Source organism: Heloderma suspectum, chromosome 5 (assembly GCF_057233095.1).
Source record: "Heloderma suspectum isolate Gila_16-S chromosome 5, 16-S_ref, whole genome shotgun sequence".
Classification (NCBI taxonomy): Eukaryota; Metazoa; Chordata; class Lepidosauria; order Squamata; family Helodermatidae; genus Heloderma; species Heloderma suspectum.
The window spans coordinates 95,657,691-95,676,704 of NC_139462.1; the positions used below are offsets into that span (position 1 = coordinate 95,657,691).

Consider the following 19,014-nt stretch of genomic DNA (forward strand, 5'->3'; position numbering starts at 1 on the left):
CACTCCTACATTTTTGGTATTCTGCCTCCTTTTCTAGCAATAATGACAAAATTAGGAGATTTGTCCTTATTAAGACATGATTAGTCTCAGGACCCCTTCCAATAATATCTCAGCAGCGTGGAGGCCATTACAACTTGTCTGTTTGTTGTGCCACTTTGGTATGTTCCAAGACGAAGGTCAAGTGGGAGGGCAGAGGCTACAATGCAGCCCCTTCCCGGCACAAGGATGACGCTGCCCCAGTTCTCGGGAGAAATGCTGGCTTGGTAAGTAGCTGTGTCACTGCTTCATCCCATGTTACCTCAGAAAAGGAGAGACAGTGCAACAGCTTCTACACCACTGAGGTAACACTGGAAGGGAATCTAATCTTAGGGCCAAACAAAACATTTTTGTAATCACGTATAGCATAGCTGAGCTATGTGTGATTGGCTTATTTACTCCACAGTAAGCACATGCTGCCCCAGTTTGGATTGGGACCCCCTCTGGGAGGCAGGCAGATTAAGCTTCCCCATTCACCTATTTTTGTCCCAAAGTTCTACCCACCCCTCTGTAGGGGGGGGTTACAAAAAGAAAAAACACTGGAGTCAATGGAGACTTTTTTTTCTATTTTTAACCCCCACCCCTTGCAAGGGCGTGTGTGTGGAATTTGGGGACAAAACAGGTGGGTAAGCTTAAACCCTCCTTTCCCAGAGCATACCTACTCTGGAGTAAACAAACCAATCACGCATAACTGAACTTTGTGTGATAACAAGAATGTTTAGTTTGGCTCTTAGATTGGTGGAATTCCATGACAAGAAAATGCAGCCGACAAACCAAGGTCATTTTTAAAAAATATAATTTTCTCTAGTAGTCCCTGGTGAGGCTTAACCATGGCTAGATAGATAGATAGATAAAACTTTATTTTGGTCAAAGACCAGCCCAAGAACCATGGCTAAAATGTGTGCCGGATGAACGGCTTAATCAACATAACTGTTAAGGGATGGGGTGAAGGGGAAAATCCTATTCTGGGAAGGGGAAGGGCTGTGAGGAGGGAGCATCCATTTCTGAATCCAGCTCCTGATTTCCGAACCACATTTGGCAGGAAATCAGTATTACTATCCCAGTGCTAGACACGTAGCCTAACCATTTCAAGACCCATTTTTATATCTCATTACCAATTTAGCAGACTCCCGTTGAATGTTCTTTCGAAAAATAAAAATACAGGTAGAAGTGTCAGCCCCTCCCAAATCTTTTGGTAGCTTTTTAGTCATACCAACGAGCAAAAGTAGAATGCACAAACAAAACTAAAAAGGGCATTAAAAATATTGAGTTAGAAGAAGGCCACGAGTGAAAACCAGTTTTTGAATAAAAAATTCATAATGATCTTGGAACTGTCCCAGAACTCCCATCTGGAGGTCCCACCTCATGCTACCAAGGCCTGCTTCACCCTTGGAGTGGGTGAGTTGCGATTTGCCAGCAGATAAGCACTTAAGAGGCAGAACCTGTGCCAGAGCCAGTGGATTAGTAGAGAATGGCATGTAGGACCCCAGGGAGAGATTACTCAGGAATACTTTTCCAAGGCTGTGCCATTTATCTAGCCTTACAGTGCAACACAAGTCCTTTTTATATGCACAGATGAGTTGCTGATTATATATCCTAATCACTGCCATTAACAGTTGTCAATTAACAGTGGAATTGTACTCAGCAAGGTTAGAAGCACTCTTCTTGGGAGTTTGTCCTAGGCAGTTAAATTACAAGACGTGCCTGCAAATTTGCAAACTACCAGTGATTCAGAGTCAGTTCAACTGTTACCTCAGCGGAGTGGCTGCTATTAAAAAATATTTCCACATGGCTAGGACTCCCTGAAGCTGCAGTGTTGGGACCAAATCTCGTTCTATCCATCGTTCCTCTGACCCAGTTGTTGTTCACTGACAATAAATGATGGGTGAACCCCTCACCCCACCCCTGGGCTCAATTTGGAACTGGGTTTGGCTAACCAAACCATTTCCTTTAAAAATCAATTAAAAAAACAAACATAGGAATATAGGAAGCTCCCCAATACGGACTCAGACCATTGCTCCATCTAGCCCAGTATTGTCAACACTGACTGGCAGCGGCTCTCCAGAATTTCAAGCAGGATTCTTTCTTAGCCCAGCCTTGAGATGCCAGGGATTGAAGATGGGACCTTCTGCATGCAAAGCAGGTGCTCTGCCACTGAGCTACATAAGGCCCTTCCCCACAGCTGGGTTGTTTGTCAGCCCAACTACATGCCTTTTTTAGAAAGCCATCATTCTCCCAATGACCACATCAGGAGCATGACAAGGGCTGGGTTCACACAACACGCTAACCTACACTCAGACTGGGTTTGCATGACGCACTAACCAATCACGGATGACTGCCCATGATGGGTTAGCATGTCATGTGAACTGGGACCGTTCTTATCAGCGTGGGCTGTTTTTCTTCCCAAACAACCCACCCCGATAACCAACGATCTGCAATAGGGACTGTTTTACCCCTGATGTGCTGGCATGTCGTGTGACTCCAGACATGCCAACCCATCACGGATAAAGGGCATCAGGCAGTGAGCTGCTCGGCAAGACTAGCAGAAACCCATGCCGCTCCTGCCGAGCGAGCTGTGATTGCTATTTGCCATCATGGCCAAGCCACGTGCCCTTTCCCCCTTGTCAGCGACAGCCCCTCCAATGGTGCCCAAATGGCACCGTGGGGGGGTTATCACCCCCACCAATCCCCCCTTCTCGGCTCTTGATCGCAGTAGGAGCCCTTAAAAAAAAAAATGTTTCCAGCCCATCTGTGCGCAAAAATGGGCCCGGGAATTTTTTTTCACACTTCCCTGTGCCCGGGGAATGTGCCCAATTAAAATAAAAATAAAAATAAAAAATGGGCACATTGTGAACATTTTTCCCCAGTCCCGTTTCTGCACACAGATTCCAACAGAATTCCATGGAGCCAATACTCCATCATAAGTATTGTATAGGGTTGCATTGGAATTTGAAAGTGCCCCTTGCCGAAAATCGGCTGGGGGGGTGGGGGTGGAAATCCAACCCCCTACCATGGACCCTGTTGCTGCAAGGGTCCATGGCAGGAGTTAAGTTTCCACCCCCACCCAGCAGAGTTTTGGCAAGGAGTGCTTTCAAATTCCAATACAACACTATGGAGTATCGGCTCCATATGGTTGTACTGGGATCTGCGCACAAAAAAAGGACTGGGGAAAAAACTGCACTTCCCTGTGTGTGGGGAATGTGCACTATTTTTTATTATTATTATTTAAAAAAAAATTGCACCCATTCCCTGGGCACGGGGAAGGGCGAAATTTCTTTCCCAGTCCTGTTTTTGTGCACAAATGGGGCAGGGAAAATAATCTTAAAAAGGGCTCCGACTGCGATCAAGATCTCAATTTGAGCCAGGAACAGGGACTTGGTGGAAGACAAGATGGGTCAGCCACCATATCCCATGGGATGGTGGGTGGAGGACTGAGGGGAAGGGAGGGGGATGAGGGGGCAAACAAGCCACACACTGTGGGTTATTGGCCTGATAGTCTGGCGGGTGTGCTAACCACGCACTGCAGGTTATTCACAAAACAACCCACAGTGCGTGGTTAGTCACCCATCATGGGCTAGCATTTCCTGTGAACGTACTCTCAGTGGTTGAGTGTGGGTTGTTGTTGAACCATGGGTTGATTGTTGAACTGTGGGTTAGCGTGTTCTCTGAACCCCAGACATGTTCCACAGGGTGGTTTGTTAACCATGCAGTGTGGCTTCTTAACCACCCTGAACAACTCAACAACAAACTATGGATTCTCAAGGTGGCTTGTTCGAGAAAATAAACCACACTGCATGGTTAACAAGCCACCCTGGGTGAGTTCAGGCAACATGTTACCCCAATGAACTCACAGTTCAAAACAACCCACACTCAACCACTGAGTGTGCGTTAGCATGTCATATGAACAACCCTTGGGTGTTGGTTAGCTAGTTGTGTGAACCCAGCCAAGGTCTGAATCTCCCCTACCTACCCCCCATTAGCTCTAATCTCCCATACCTTCTCAGATTTGAGGCAAGCGTTATGAATGGCCGAGACATGTGTTCCAAGCCAAAGAATTATAAACCCTGACAACTTGCAGCTGGATTGGCTGTTGGGACTATTTAGCAAGCAGCCTGGGAAAATCTAGGTAATCCTTTCAGGTGGTGGAACTGCCGCTTTAGGATCCTTCTCTTGAGTGTCAGGCTTTCTAACCCTGACTTCTCCCTGGAAACTCACATTTTTGCCCGACTTACTTCTCTGCCTTGCTACTACTTTGCAACACCAGAATCACACACATCAAACAGGCAGTTGCCTGGAGTTCCAGTCTTGGTTTGCCTGTCCACAGAGTTCTTGCTAAAAAGATAGTTGGATTTGCTTGGGAGCTCCAGGGTATTCGGATTTGCCCTGGATTCCATTCCTGGGACTAGCCCCCCAAAATGTGTTTACACATGCTAATGCAAAGGTACGCAACTTGGTGCTCTCCTCACATTTTGGACTACAGCTCCTATCAGCACAGACAGCATGACCAATGGTCAGGGATTTGGGAAGTTGTAGTCCAAAACATCAGGAAGACACTATGTTGGCTACCCCTGTGCATTTAACGGATTCCCAATGCAATATTTTTAAAAAGTAAAGCAGCTTCAAGAGAGAGATGTTTAGTGAGGAGAAGTGGAGGGGAGGTGAAGGGGATACATAGTCCTTTCCCTGTGCACTCATTCTCTGCTCTGAATTGTCCCAGTTATTTCTTGCTATTAATTGTTCCTGAAACTCAAAATGAACGTTGGGAAAAGAAAAAGGTCTTCACCTGGCGCTGAAAGGAGTACAATGTAGGTGCCTGGCAAACATTGGGGGTCCTTCTCCAGGAGCCCCTGCCAAAAGAAGTGAGGTGGGTGACTACCAGGCAGAGGGCCTTTTCTGTTGTGGCACCCCGGCTGTGGAACGAGCTCCACAGAGAGGTTCGCCTGGTACCTACACTGTACCCCTTTTGGCACCAGGTGAAGACCTTTTTCTTTTCCCAGCATTTTAGCACTCCAGTCTTTTAGATCTGCTGTTTTCAAACTGTATTTTAAATCTCTGCATTGCTGCTAGGTTTTATTCTGGCTGTATTTCTATATTGTAGTTTTAAGCTTTCGTATTTTACATTGTTGTATGTTGTACTTTATGGTTTTAATTTTTGTGAACTGCCCAGACAGCTTTGGCTACTGGGCAGTATAGAAATGAATAAATAAATGTTTACCTTCCCCAACCTGATGCCATCCAGGTGTTTTAGACCACATCAGCTCCAGTCATCATGGCCAATGGCCAAGGATGATGGGAGTTGTAGTCCTAAACAACTGGAGGGAACCAGGTTGGGGAAGGTGAGGACTAACAGTTCTTTAGCAGTTCTCACTTGTGACCACAAACACAAAGGAAGACATAGTGTCAGCACAGGGTTTTTGTCAAGATTCCCCCCCCCCCCAAAAGTGTGAATGAAGGCAGGAACATAAACAAGGGCAAGCATGCTTCGAAGGATCAAGACAAAGCAAAGAGAATCAAAGCCAGGAACAGCAAAGATAAGGCAAGGAACACAACACAGAATCTAAAGCTGCAGCAAGGTAGGTGTCTGCTTAGTTACTCTGGACCAGAATGATGATTTCTAGTTGAAATGAATCACAGAAAGTAAAAAGGAAGTCATGTGGGTGGAATCCAGCAGCTGCTGTCAATCAGAGGGGAAAAGATGGTTGATGCAAATCCCAGTAGGTTGTTGCCAAGGGGTGAATGGCAGAAAGGCTAGAAATCCACTGAAAGACTGGGGCATCCATCTGAGATCCGTCAAGGCTACTGCTCTTGTTAATGACTCTTCTCAGGAATACTGTTTTGTCACAACTAATGAAGTATACACCCCCCATATGATCCTGTGATGTGTTGTTTTTTTTTAGATTGTTCTTTCGAGTACATTAGTTAAGACTGATGGGGTATAATGAACTCACCGCATTGCCTTGAAAAATCCAATTAGCTTTCAGAGTGCTATCCAGATCTGTGATTGTGCACGTAACTTCAAATTTTTCACCTTCTTTGAGAAGCTGGTTGGGTTTGGATAAGGTGATGGCTGGAAGGGATTTGTGAACTGGAAAACAATTTAGAGGTGCATTATTTTTCATTACATGCAGAGCCTCCAAGAAGTGGTGTGTGTAGGGGAGAATCAACAGTTATTAACCTCCCAAGAAAATATCAGACCTCCTAGAGGTATTTTAAATCTCTCCAATGTATTAGATTTGTGCTTTCATACCAAGTACATCTCTTAGTTAAAAGTATGAAAACATTTACCAGAACTACAGAACATGTCTAGATAAGCCTACACAGTATTTAATCCTGCAAAGATCAATGCCCGATCAGGAAACTTATTCTATGGCCATTTCTATAAGGTTACGACTTGCCATCCACTGATGGAAGCTGAGTGTACCATTAGCATGAAATAATTATCAAATTATGTTACTCTTGTTAACATAAAATCTTATATAAACCAGCTATACTGGTTGCCCAAGCCACAGGAGGAAGTTAGTATGCAAAAATGGAAGTCTTTCATATGACTTTAGTGTAACCTTCCCCAACATGGTACCCTCTAGATGTATTGAACTACAATCCCCATCATCCCCAGCCAGCATGATCATAGACATGTTGGGCAAGGCTGCTTTACTAGATATTCCAGTCCAGATGAAGTTGTGCATTACCTGGCCTTACATCAAGATAAATGTTGTCCGATTCTTTCTCCACTCCGTTTTGTCGTGCTACACACCGGTAACAACCTAGAAATGATCTCTGTACATTTTTGATGGTAATTCCTTTCTGCGGATCGGGAACTAACACCATATTCTCAGGCAGAGGTTTGGCCTGACACCTTTTCAAAGTGAAACCTGAAATATCTGGATCTGTCACTGGACACTGAATAAGAGCGTCGCTCTCTTCTGTGGCATATATGAGAGACTCATGAAAGAACAAGACCTTTGGATCTGTAATGGAAGAAATAAAAATCATTTTCCAGATGTTTATATATTAAGACATGATTGTTCACGTAATTATGTAATGGGTCACAGGCAGAACATGGCATCATGCATTGTAAAAGCTCATCTTTGTTCTGTCCAGCATATTAAATTGTATTCTACACTACAATGCCAGCATATATACATGTTAAGCAATTTGTATGTCTTTAATATATATATTCAACATTTTACCCAAGTGGAGGATCAGTGAAACCATGTGAGGATATCCCAAAATTTTCTGCTGGGTTTTCTTTTAATTCCCTGAAAGCCTTCACTGATTCTACCCTCTTACAGTAACTAAGAAAAACTGCCTTATGGAGTTGGTTCCAAGGAAGGCGTTAATAAACATCTCTTTGGTAGACAAAGGGAAACTGGGGGGTCTCTACACCAACGTTTTATTACATGCTCATGATTGGTCACTCACGGAATTTTGCGTGTCCTTTACATGACATCATCAAACCTCCAGGATGCCTCGTGCACATATTCCCCTTTATCGCACTTTCAAAAAGATCAGAGATAAATGAATAATAGAAGTTAATGGCGCCATATCAGCAGTGTGTAATGCTGGCTTAGCTCCATTAACCTGCAGGGAGAGGACTTCCCTTGATTCAAACCATGTGTCTTTTGATCATCAACTGGAGAGAGAAGAGACTAAAATGCCTCCTGCCAACGAAGGAAGACAGAACTGATCCCCCACCCCATCAAGTTCAGAAACAATATCCTCTGTTGATTCAGAGCACCCCATTAAGTTCAGTGGGGCTTACTCCCAAGTAAGTGTACTCAGGGTTGCAAACTTACAGCGTGATCTTATGTCTACTGAGAGTACATCCCATTGACTTCAATGGGGCTTACTCCCAATTAAGTGTGCCTGCAGGAAAACAGTACAGCACAAGTTAAGTGAAGAAAGCAGGACTCCCCCCCCCCCCGCTTTGCACACATGCCAGGGAGGAAGGCACTTCCTCTATGCAAATCACATGTCTGCTGTTTAAAAAAGCCCATCCTAATTCCACAAAGAAAGCAAAAGCAGATATCCCCAGAAAAGATGCAGGGTTTTTTGCTTAATGTAGAGACACCCTGGGAAAGGCTGCACACCTTGGCAAAGATGACCATTACTAACATAACAGCTTCCCACAAACAAACATCTCAGGAAGACGAATATACCAGTGAAGCACTTGGACCATTTGTCATTGATGAAGAGAAGGGAGAAGAAGGCAATCCATGCATGCTTTGTTGTTTGGTGGAATTTTGGTGCTTTTATTGCTGCCATCATGTTTTTATGATGAATTTTAATATACGAATGTTATAGTTGTACACCGCCATAGGACGGCTCCTGCCCTGAAAGGCGGCCACTAAGTATTTTAAATAAAAATGAAATAAATGCGTCATCCGTTCATCCCTTCCATCCAGCAGGTCTTGCCTTCTTGGAGATGGCTCTTACAATGACCCACCAGCACTGCTATCACCACAGCAGGCCTGTCCAACTCCACCCTGAAGGCACTTCCTTTCTTCAGCCACTGGCAGAAAACAACAAAAGGGCCAGATAGGTGCAGGGAGAGGGACTGGTGGGTGTGCTGGTTAAGAGGGGGGAAAGAAAAGGAAGTAGAAAAAGTGAAAGGAGATGAAAATGGAGGATGGTGACAGGGAAAAAGGGACTAGGAAGAGGGTGAAAAGGACAGCAACATGCAGGAAAATGAGAGAGACTAGAATGGAGAAGGATGGCAGGGGAGGACAATAACGGGGGGAATGATCATTGGGACTTGCAGTCCAAAACATCTGAGGGCACCAAGATGCAGATGGCTTCCCCAGACTACAACCCCCATCACCCCCGGTCAGCACAGCCAATGGTCAGGGATGATGATGAGTTGGACCCTAAAACACCTGGAAGGCACCAGGTTGGGGAAGGCTGCTCTAGGGCATGAAACACTAAAGATGAATTAAAGCGGTCCAATTAAAGTTACTAACCAGAGTAACCTTCCCCTCTGTAACCTTCCCCTTGAAGTTTTGAACGATTTGGAACTATCTTTCCAGCAGTGCACCTTCTCTGCTTGTGGGACACCCTGATTCACACTAAGAACATGAAGGCTGATCTCACCCAATACTGCATTTCAAATGAGCCATGGCCTGCCAGGTGCATGTGGGATGTTCAAAAGCAGAGCAGGGAAGAAACATCCATCCATGGCTGTTTGTTGCCAGCATCTGATACTCAGAAGTATATTCCCTCAGAACAGGGACCATTACTATATACGTTAAGGGCTGGTGAGTGAATAGTGCTATTTGGGGGTTGGGTTTGATTATTTATCGCCTGGTCCCTTATGATCCCACGATTCTATGAATTGTGTGTGAAAACATAGTAGAGCTAATAGAATACATACTTGCCGAGTTTGAATTTTACTGCACTATGGAAATTGTCTTGTTTTTAAAAAATCAGCAATTAAGAGCACTGCAGAAAAGAATCCTACCCATTTTTAATCATCATTGCAATCCTTTTTTGTCTAATTGAAAAACTCTGCTTGAACACATTTTGCTGTGACTGTCACCAAAATATTATGAATTCCCCTCCAAGTATACTGCAGACATTTTATGGCTTTGACAAAAGAACTGGAAGAAATGTATGGGCATACTAGCTAATGGGTCACCATTTGTAGGAATCGTTCTTCTGAGTGTCATTAAACCTTCCCCTTAATCTGTCGTATAGTCTTCTCCTCATCAGCCTTCTCCAACCTGGTGCCATCCAGATGTTTCGTACAATTCCCAGGGTTCCTAACCACTGGCCATGCTGGTTGGGGCTGATGGGTGTTTAAGTCCACAAGATCTGAAGAGCACCAGGTTGGGGAAGGCTTCTCTAACTCTTTCGTCTTGTAATGTTCTCATGAACGATGTCCCAATTATGTTTCTACAGGCTAGATGCCCATCTGTCAGGGATGCTGGAGTTGTATTTGTGCACTGAGTAGGACTAGATGATCTCCAAGGTTCCTTCCAGCTCTATGATCTCTATGTCACTGGCTGACCAGCTCTCATGTTACAGTGGCCCTCTCAAAAGTGTGTCAGGAAGTCCTAGGACCAGAAGTTCCTGATGCAAGCCTTCTGGCTCAATTTACTCAATTGTGCCCAGAGAGCTAACTCGAGGACCAGAGCACTGACTGCTTTGGGGAAATGCCACAATCTTATTTCCAAGGTCCATGAAGAACATCCACTAAATCAGCAGCCTTAACTACTATGTTTATGGCATGGGCTTTTGACTGTGAGTAGTGACTGAGTTTTTATCCAGGAACAGACTGGATGAATAGTTGCTCACTGTAACACAGAGGCCAAAGGACATACTAAAATTGTATTTTCCTCTCCTGGAAATCAGTGAGGTATTTTTAGGTTACCAGGAGAACATAACAGATTAAATGTTGTTGTTTTTTTTAGATAGAAACAGAAATGAATTAATTACTTTGCTTACACTTACCAGTTCATCGTATTATGTGTTAGCGAACTCTAACGAGGGGGGAAGAATGAGATCACGTAATGTCAGAATTCCCACCACAGTTCAATTTCCTTTTGCTTGTTTAGATCTTGTATGAAATGTAGCCTGCACTGTAAAACTCACACTCTATTTCATTACTATGAATAGCTTTTCCCATCTCATTCACAAAGGGGAATTTCTTGCAAAGTGTTATGAGATCAGATGTTTAATCCCTCTGTAACAGAACAGAACCTTAACAGAAATTCTTAATTGGTATCAAGGGCTTATTCTGTTGCTGCAACCCTCGAAATACCTTAACACCCCAAAAACACAGTCCTGCACTTACTCTGATTAGCATAAAGAGCTTGCGTGAGTGTGATTCTCCATTCCTCCCAATGACTGCATGACATATCCATTTGCATGCATAGAGCTGTGCCCCCCATAAATGAGAAAGCCATCTAACGCAGGAGGTACGTTATGCCCACACTGGAGCTCCCATAGCTTCAAGGAATCTCTGGAGCAGGAGATATCTCTGGAATAGTCTTTGCAAAATAAAGCGGACTGAGAAAAGCCTGATTCATGCACTACTCATGTGGTGTGGTTGCTGTCTCTTTGTGCATGGATGGATCATGCACCATGCTGGTCAAGTCTGGCTGACAGAATCACATGGGACAGGCAGGTCATGCGAGATGTTCCCACATCAGTGCTGCTGGTCCTCAAGGAGATGTAGCAGTGATTTAGGAACTTCCTATATTATCTAACCAGGGAAGCAGCAACCAACCTGCACTAGGAGCACAGGAAGCAGTCCTTACTCACTCCACTTGATCTCCCTGGCAACTACTCCAGGGAATCCATTTAATTCTTTGCTACACAGAAATATAGTAATCCCACCTCACCCTATAGGACGGGTGGGGAATGAATAGTCCTCCAGATGTTTCTCTACAGGGGCTTTCACCAAGCAGAGGAAATCAAAAGATTAAAGTTCAAAATTAATTCCAAGATATCACCCAATAGATGGAGCACAATGGAAGGGTACCTTCTCAGCTTCTTAATAGTCCAACTGAACACACACACCCAAGCACCACAGAAAGGGCAATCTCTGGACAGTGGTGGAAGGGGGCAGGAATGCAGTGCCAGAAAACACTGGAGTTCAAACAAAAATACCAGCTGGTTCGCACATGCATGCTCATCGCTTGATGATTTACATGTGTGAATGAAGCACCACAGATCTAAGATCATTAACAGATGTTCCCGATCCCATCTCACATCATGAAAGCAACTTTTCCCCATGCAACCAGTTGACACATTCAACTGCCAATCACCGATTGTTGAGGAATCAAGTCATGAGCATTCAAGTGATCTGCGTGCACGTATGAAACAGCCCTTAAGTGTTAGCAGCAACAGATTATGGACATTCTGGTAAAACATGTAAATTTACTTTTGGAGGTGCTTCCAAAAATCGCTTTAGTGCCGTAACGGCCCACAGAACAGCTGCCGACAGAGTCAGAGAACTCATTAGAAGCCCATACTTCACATCCTTAGCTCCCTTAATTTCATGTTTGTCTCGAGAGACTTGGGCTTCACATGGGCATCTTTCCAGTCTGCTCAGGGAGACGGCCACAGCACAAACATCAGCAACAGGAACTATTATGTCCCAGAGGGATATTTTTGGAGCCACATTGCCCAACGCAAATCCCATAGCTAATGTTTTAGAACAGAGCTGCAGGAACTCAAGTCTTGCTAGTCCTGCTTCCAATTTCAGAAACGTGGTGACAGACTGGAACTACCTAGTGACAAAAGGCAAGCATATAACTCAGATGCACTTCTGTCTAGTATTTCTTCATATATCCCTGTCTGAAACCCGTCACTCAAAGCAAGTTTCACAGTTGATCCCTGGATCAAATTAATTTTCAGAGGTATCGGGTACAGCTTATTAATTCAGTAGTTTTCAGCTGAATCTCAGTGCTTGTTTACACACGCATCTGTATCGCTTGATGGATGCAACCTTGCTTGATTACTTATATGGGTGACCCGGCCATCACCAATCTAACACTACAGTATGAACTCAGGGATCACTCAGTGTCATGTCACCTCAAATGCAATGCTTTTCAGTGGAGTCAGCACCCCGACATCTAGCTGCCAGTCAACAAGTGTAGAGAAATCAAGTGGTTCTGTGTGTGTGACACATCCTTGAAGTAGCCCCCTTAGGGAAAACCACAGAGCAAATCTTTCTTCACAGACACTATGGGATTTCTCATCAAAAGATAATGAGAAGAAACTGTGCCTGATGATCCTGAAAGAGAGGAGAGACAGCAGATGTAGCATGCTATGTAGTCACTAGATCAGGGATGAATAATGAAGACAAGTGCAAAGGACTCTTATCTTGCCCCAGCTGCAGGATCGGAGAATCTCCTTGCAGTAGACCGATACCACAAGGAAGGTCTCTGATCCCAAAGTGGGAGAGAGAGAGCTTCACTGTCCATTCCTGATCCAGGTGGTTACATGGCTAAGCTATATCTCCCCCCTTTGCCACAACTATAGAGCAGAATGGAACTGAAACTGATCCAGCAGCACCAACCCAGTGTCCAAGCCAGAGCCAGCCCTACAATGATGTAGTCTGATGAGGGCACATCAGATGGTGCAGAATGGGAACATAAGAACATAAGAAGAGCCATGCTGGATCAGACCAAGGGTCCATCTAGTCCAGAATTCTGTTCACACAGTGGCCAACCAGCTGTCAACCAGGAAGAGCAGTGAACTCCATCAGTCTCCCCACCCAAAGGGCCTGCTGCCTGCTTAGCTGGCTAGCCAACCATTCCCACCACCTCGCAGCCTCCCTCCCTCCCTGCTTGGCTGGCTGGGTGACTGGCCAGCCAGTCAACCAACAGTTTATGCTCAGGTGGTGGCTCCCTGCCCCGCTCACTGACCACTCCCACTTTCTGCTCCAGCCGCAGAGCTCCTAAGAGACTCACCAGAAATATCAAGGAGGTTCTAAGCTTTTGAGGGAGCAGCCATGACCACTCGAAGTATTTCAGACAAGTCTCCCAGGAGCCTAGTGGCTGGGGAGTACGGTGGGAGTGGCTGGCAAGCAGGGGGGAACTGCTGCTGTCACCTGGGCACATTTCTTCACACATCCCACTGTTCAATGGGGTTTACTTCTTAGTAAACAGGTTTAGGACTGTGGTCTAAAAGTCTCCTTTGGATATCCCTTTGAACTCAGAGGACATGTTCTGAGGATGTTGGCTGGCCATCCTAAGGTGCTCGCTTTCCCTGCAATTGTGTTTCCTAAAATGCAAGAGATTACCACAGAATAAATTAACAGTTGGCTCACTGATAGCTGAAGAAAGTGTTTTGTGTTCTTCCTAGGGGGTGTCACTACCAGTGATTTATTCTGAGCCGGCTGCGTGTTGAGGTTGTTAGGGATACATGACATCGGGCCATCCAGCAGCCACCCCGGAGATTATCAGGGAAAAACCAGATTTCTTGAGACCACTTAAAGTCTGATTCTTTTCCTTAAGTCAGGTTCTCCACAGTATAGCTGTTGCGTGCCCCAACCCCCGCATTTACCTCGGGTATGCTAGCCCTGCCCAGGAGTAGGCCTTGACCCCAGTCAAGGGGTGTTTCCAGTCCCATGTTTCCAAGCACAAACCAATTAGTGTCTACTCAGATGTAACTCCCATTGTGCTCAATGAGGCTTGCGCACATCAGAATTTACAGAGATCCCCCTGAATTGAACTACAGATTTTAAAGCACTGATTCCCTGAAGCCTGTAACGTTTTTGAAGCTTTACCGTATCTGCGAATTTCCGTGGCTTGGTTTATTGCCTTCAGAAGTAACTAATTCACCTCTGTTAGAGTGATCCTGCATAACATTGGGTTACAATGGGGGCTGGTTTCCCCATCCCTGTGTTTACTGTTCCCTCTCCCAGAATTAACCCATTAGTGTCTCCTCAGAAGTAACTCCCATTGTACTGAATGAGGCTTGCCCTCTGAATGCCCTCATAAGTATTTACACAGATTCCCCCTGAACTGAATACAGAACTTAAAAGCACTGATTCCCTGAAGCCTGTAAAGCACTTTACCGAACCTGGATTCTCCCTGGCTTGGTTTATTGCCTTAGGAAGTAACTACTTCACACCTTCCTTATAGAGATCCTGAGGTTAGAAAGGGGGCTCGTTTCCCATCCCTGTGTTCCCCCCGCTTTCCCAGGACAAGCATGTGTGTGTCTACTCAGAAGTAACTCTCATTGTGCTCAATGAGGTTGCTCCTGAAATGCAGGTGCATCTGGACTTTCAGGGGAAAAGAAATTGGGGAGAAGGGGGGGAAGCATCTCTTATTGGTTCAGCAGCCCCTGCCAGTCAGATGACATTCACTCCAACCACCACCCCCACCCCCACCAGGAAGTATGTTCTGCGAAGCAATTTTTACTGGTGTGGTGCACTCGTTCGTGAAGCCCTGCATGGACTAAAGTGCAGCAAAGCTGATTCCTTTTAAAAAATACAGTACTCCTCCATTTGTTTCCCCTTCTGTTGTCATGGAAACATAGTTCCAGTAAATCTGAATGTATCAGTCCTCTTCTATACTTGAAATGATGTTTCTGGGTTATCACCTGAATCTAGTATGTGAATCTCATTAAGGCAATAACATGTTTCCCTGGGAATCTCACTGTAAAGTATCTTTCAAAAGTAAAAACAAGGCTAGCCCCGATTCCTATTTGCCATCTTTTAAATCATTCTTCCACAATGATATGTTAAGCACATCATTTGATAATATGTGCCAATGGCAGTTTCTCTCCTGTGCCAAAAAGCAGCTCAGGGCACAAAGTCCTACAACTCCCAGTCTTTCCCTGCCAGTCATGCTGGCTTGGGAATGCTGGAAGTTGTAGGACTTTTTTCTATCTAAATATGCATAGGATTTCACCTTTAGTGGAGTATTTTGGGGGGACTGTGGAATCTTTCCGGGATCCTGATTGGAGGGCGGCATGAATGCTATCTAACATTTTAAAACAAGCATTCATTGCCAAACTACACATTTAACGTACCATGTAGTTTGTTCCCATATTCCCAGTAAAGGAGTTATGTCATCCTGCTTCTTGGAGCAGTTGCTTGGGAATGGTGCCATCTTAGAGCAAAATTTCACCAATCTTGAGCACTTGCTCAAGAAAGTATATACCACATTTTGGGAACCTCCTCCAGATTTTTAGTGATGAAAGGGTGTGCGCCTAAGCATTTATGCAGATATCACATCTACCTTACAGTGAACAGCAACATGGAGTGCAGTCAAGATCTGAAGGGGCATTTTGATCTGACGTGCTGGTGTCTTATGATGTGAAAAAATCATATCATAAATATAAATGTGAGAACTGTAAAATATAAGCATGAGCCAATCTCCTATTTCCAGTACATTTCAGAGAATGCCCTCTTGGGATAAGAAAGGGAGAGAAAATAATGGCAACAGTTTACCTTTGACAAAAACATAAATGGAGTTGTTCAAGCTTTCTCTGTTTTTGCACGTGTACGTTCCTGTGTCCCTGGGTCCTGCTTTATCTATGTGAAACTCCTTATGTTTTAAATTCTTTGGTCTTGCTGATGGGTCCGCGTTCTGAATAACCCAGGTCACAGGGCCATCATCACTACACAGCAGCCTTAATTGTTGCCCACTATTCACAACCAAAGGAGATTCTTCTGGAGTAATAGAAGGTCTTGTACCACCTGCCAAAAATAAAATTTAGTAATTAGTGTTTGTTCGTCACCTTTCTTTTATTCCTTTATTTATTTTAGTAAAAATATGCGGTACAGACCTATGTAAATTTAAGTTGCAATTTTCATTTGCTTTTTAAAAAGTATTACAGTTCTAGGAATTCCATGCATGCCTGCTGAATTTTCTTGGCTGCTTCAATATTTTTATCCTTCCTTTTGGGCCAAGTTTATAGAAATCCAGAAACAGAGTCACAAAATGGAGACCTAGAATACAGAGGTCTTCGATGGGAATCAGGTTTAGTCATACTTCGAGGAACCCACTGAAATCAATGGGACTAAAGATAGTCATGATTTCAATAAGTCTACTCGAAGTATGACTAAATCTGAACCTAACCCCTTATCTATACAGACACCAATCTGAGCTTTGATTATATGCCTTTATTGATAGATTCTAGTTCTACAATCACCATCCTATATGACATGGAAATTGTAGTCTCTTCATCCACAGTTTGTCTTGACGTGAATATGGAAAAGCACTACATTTACCACAAGGGTTTTCCTTCACATGATGCACAGTAACAAAAGTGGAAGGAACCTAGCTTTCCAGCCTCCTCTTCTGGCACCTGACTAGTAATTTTTGTGAATCGCCCAGACAGCTTCGACTATTGGGCAGTATAGAAATGAAATAAATAAATAATAGTATTAGAAGAAAAATTATAAGTGCGCTCTCTTGGCTGTGTGAGAACATCTTTGAGGTCTACAAGCATGTACGCTCTCACAAGGCATTCCCTTGTTTCCCTGATGGCAAATCTGCCTAACTCTACATATTTCTGTAATTAAAAGCTCATGCAGTGGCCCTGATCCAGAAAAGTCAGTCATCATAGTACACTACCATGCACCAAATAAGACCGTTGATCCATCTAGCCCAGTATTTTCAGCACTGACAGCAGCTCTCCAGGGTTTAAGGCAGGATTCCTTCCTAGCTCTCTCTACCTGGAGATGCCTTGAATTGAACCTTGCACCTTTGGCATGCAAAGTACTGTGCTCTACCTCTGACCTACAGCCATTCCCCTTTGACATCAAATGGGCTTAAAATTAATTCTGACTACCTTGAGTTCAAGTAACTGGCTTCATCTATTATGTATTTGTGTTAAGCCACGAACTGTATGTTCATTGGAAGTACCCAGCTACTGAGTGTAATGGTTTAAATCTAGCTGTTTTATGTATTATGGTTGCTTTGCATAGATGCCCAAAAGCTAGGTATTTCTCACAAGTTATGTCCATTTATCATCACAGCCTTAGTCATGTGAATCACGATCTGGTTATTTCATGCTATCTTTGTTTATAACAATTGCCACTCCAACAGAATTAGGAAAAAAGTGCAAGTACATCTCCATTTGGCTTAACAATGCGCTCACTTGATGCAGACGGTAAGAACACTTCAAGTAATCATTTCTTTAGAAGTTGGCTTTTCTCGCTATTAGGGCCAATGTCACCAGCTAAGCCTACAAATGAAGTCTGCATAGATTATTGTGCAGTCTCAAATGTATTTATCTCGCAACCTTAACAGCTCTTAGAGGCACAATGGATTTAAGAGGATGTCAGGTAAACACTCTCCAGCTAGTGTGAGAAATCCAAAGAAAGTGAAACACAATAAGGCAAAGAGGGAAGGGTCCGATTCTCTAGAGAATCTAATCAATAGAGCGTCTTTCAAATCAACAAAGACCCGGTATGGTTCATCTGAAAGCATGCCATGGGGCCCATTAATATATTCAACCCATGTGGATGTGGCCCCAACACTACAGCTGCCTGGGAGAAGGAACATATGACCTGGGTGTGCAACAGTAATGCTAGATCAGAGGGAGGGCCTGGTGTTGAAATGTCTCCCTATTATTCTAAGGGCTAAACTACACTCTATGTTAAACACGTAGCATGTAGCTGATCCTCACTATTTTATTTACCTTAATGTAAATCAGGACCACCACATGTGGGTTGGGGAGTTTTAAGCCAGCCACTTTTTCTCCAAAGTTCTCACCACCACTCCATCGTGGAGACAACGGCACCAACAGAGTCTCCCCCCACCCCCTTTTTATCACCCCCTGTGATAGTGGTGGCAAGGAGAATTGGGGGGAGTGGCTGGGTAGGAAGGTTTAACCCCCCACCCACCCACACACTGTGGCCCTGATCCAGATGGCCCCATGCACTTACACTAAGCTAAACAAAATGGTGAGGACTAGCTACATACTATGTATTTAACATGTAGTTTAGCCTTGAGAAGTGCTCAGCCTTTTCTGTATGTTATCACACAACTTCAGCAGCAGGACTGCTCTACATCAAGGCACCTTTAATGTATGAATCGGAATTAGCTACCCTTCCACTCATTTTTCAGCCTAATCCACCAATGATTTTTAAAAATGTGATTACTTAGCAGATAGATAGATATAATATCAAACCAGTGGCATCAAAGTATTTATCACTCCTGTAATTCTATTGTTCATCTGCAACTCTTCTGTTCTTCAGAGAAAGTTTAACAGAAACAAATATGCATGCAGTTTAACAGAAACAAAAGTTTAACAGAAACAAACATGCATCCATATGGATGGCCTTGCATTTGCTGCTTTGGCCATCCATATGGAACAATAGCCTTCTTTCACTCTCTAATTCCTAAGTCATACATTCAAAGGCTACTGTTCTGCTTACAATGAATCTTCTCTTCTAAGCCAGCATATGCACCTCTAACAAGGTACTTGATATACAAGTATGCCTGTCTAACAATCATGAATACCCAAGTCACAGGACCGGGCTCAGCATTTGCAACTAATCATGTGTCCATT

General features: G+C 44.0%; 1 protein-coding gene across 2 annotated transcripts in view; it reads right to left on the bottom strand.

Moving 5' to 3' along the window:
* Positions 1 to 19,014, bottom strand: part of KIT (KIT proto-oncogene, receptor tyrosine kinase) — a 94,714-nt gene that overhangs the window by 42,432 nt on the left and 33,268 nt on the right. For both annotated transcript variants that reach the window (XM_084856749.1, XM_084856748.1), the window contains exons 2-4: positions 15,944 to 16,192; positions 6,726 to 7,004; positions 5,985 to 6,121 (exon numbers count right to left, since the gene is read on the bottom strand). In XM_084856749.1, coding sequence (XP_084712875.1) covers positions 5,985 to 6,121; positions 6,726 to 7,004; positions 15,944 to 16,192 — 665 coding nt within the window. The remainder of the gene's footprint in view (positions 1 to 5,984; positions 6,122 to 6,725; positions 7,005 to 15,943; positions 16,193 to 19,014) is intronic.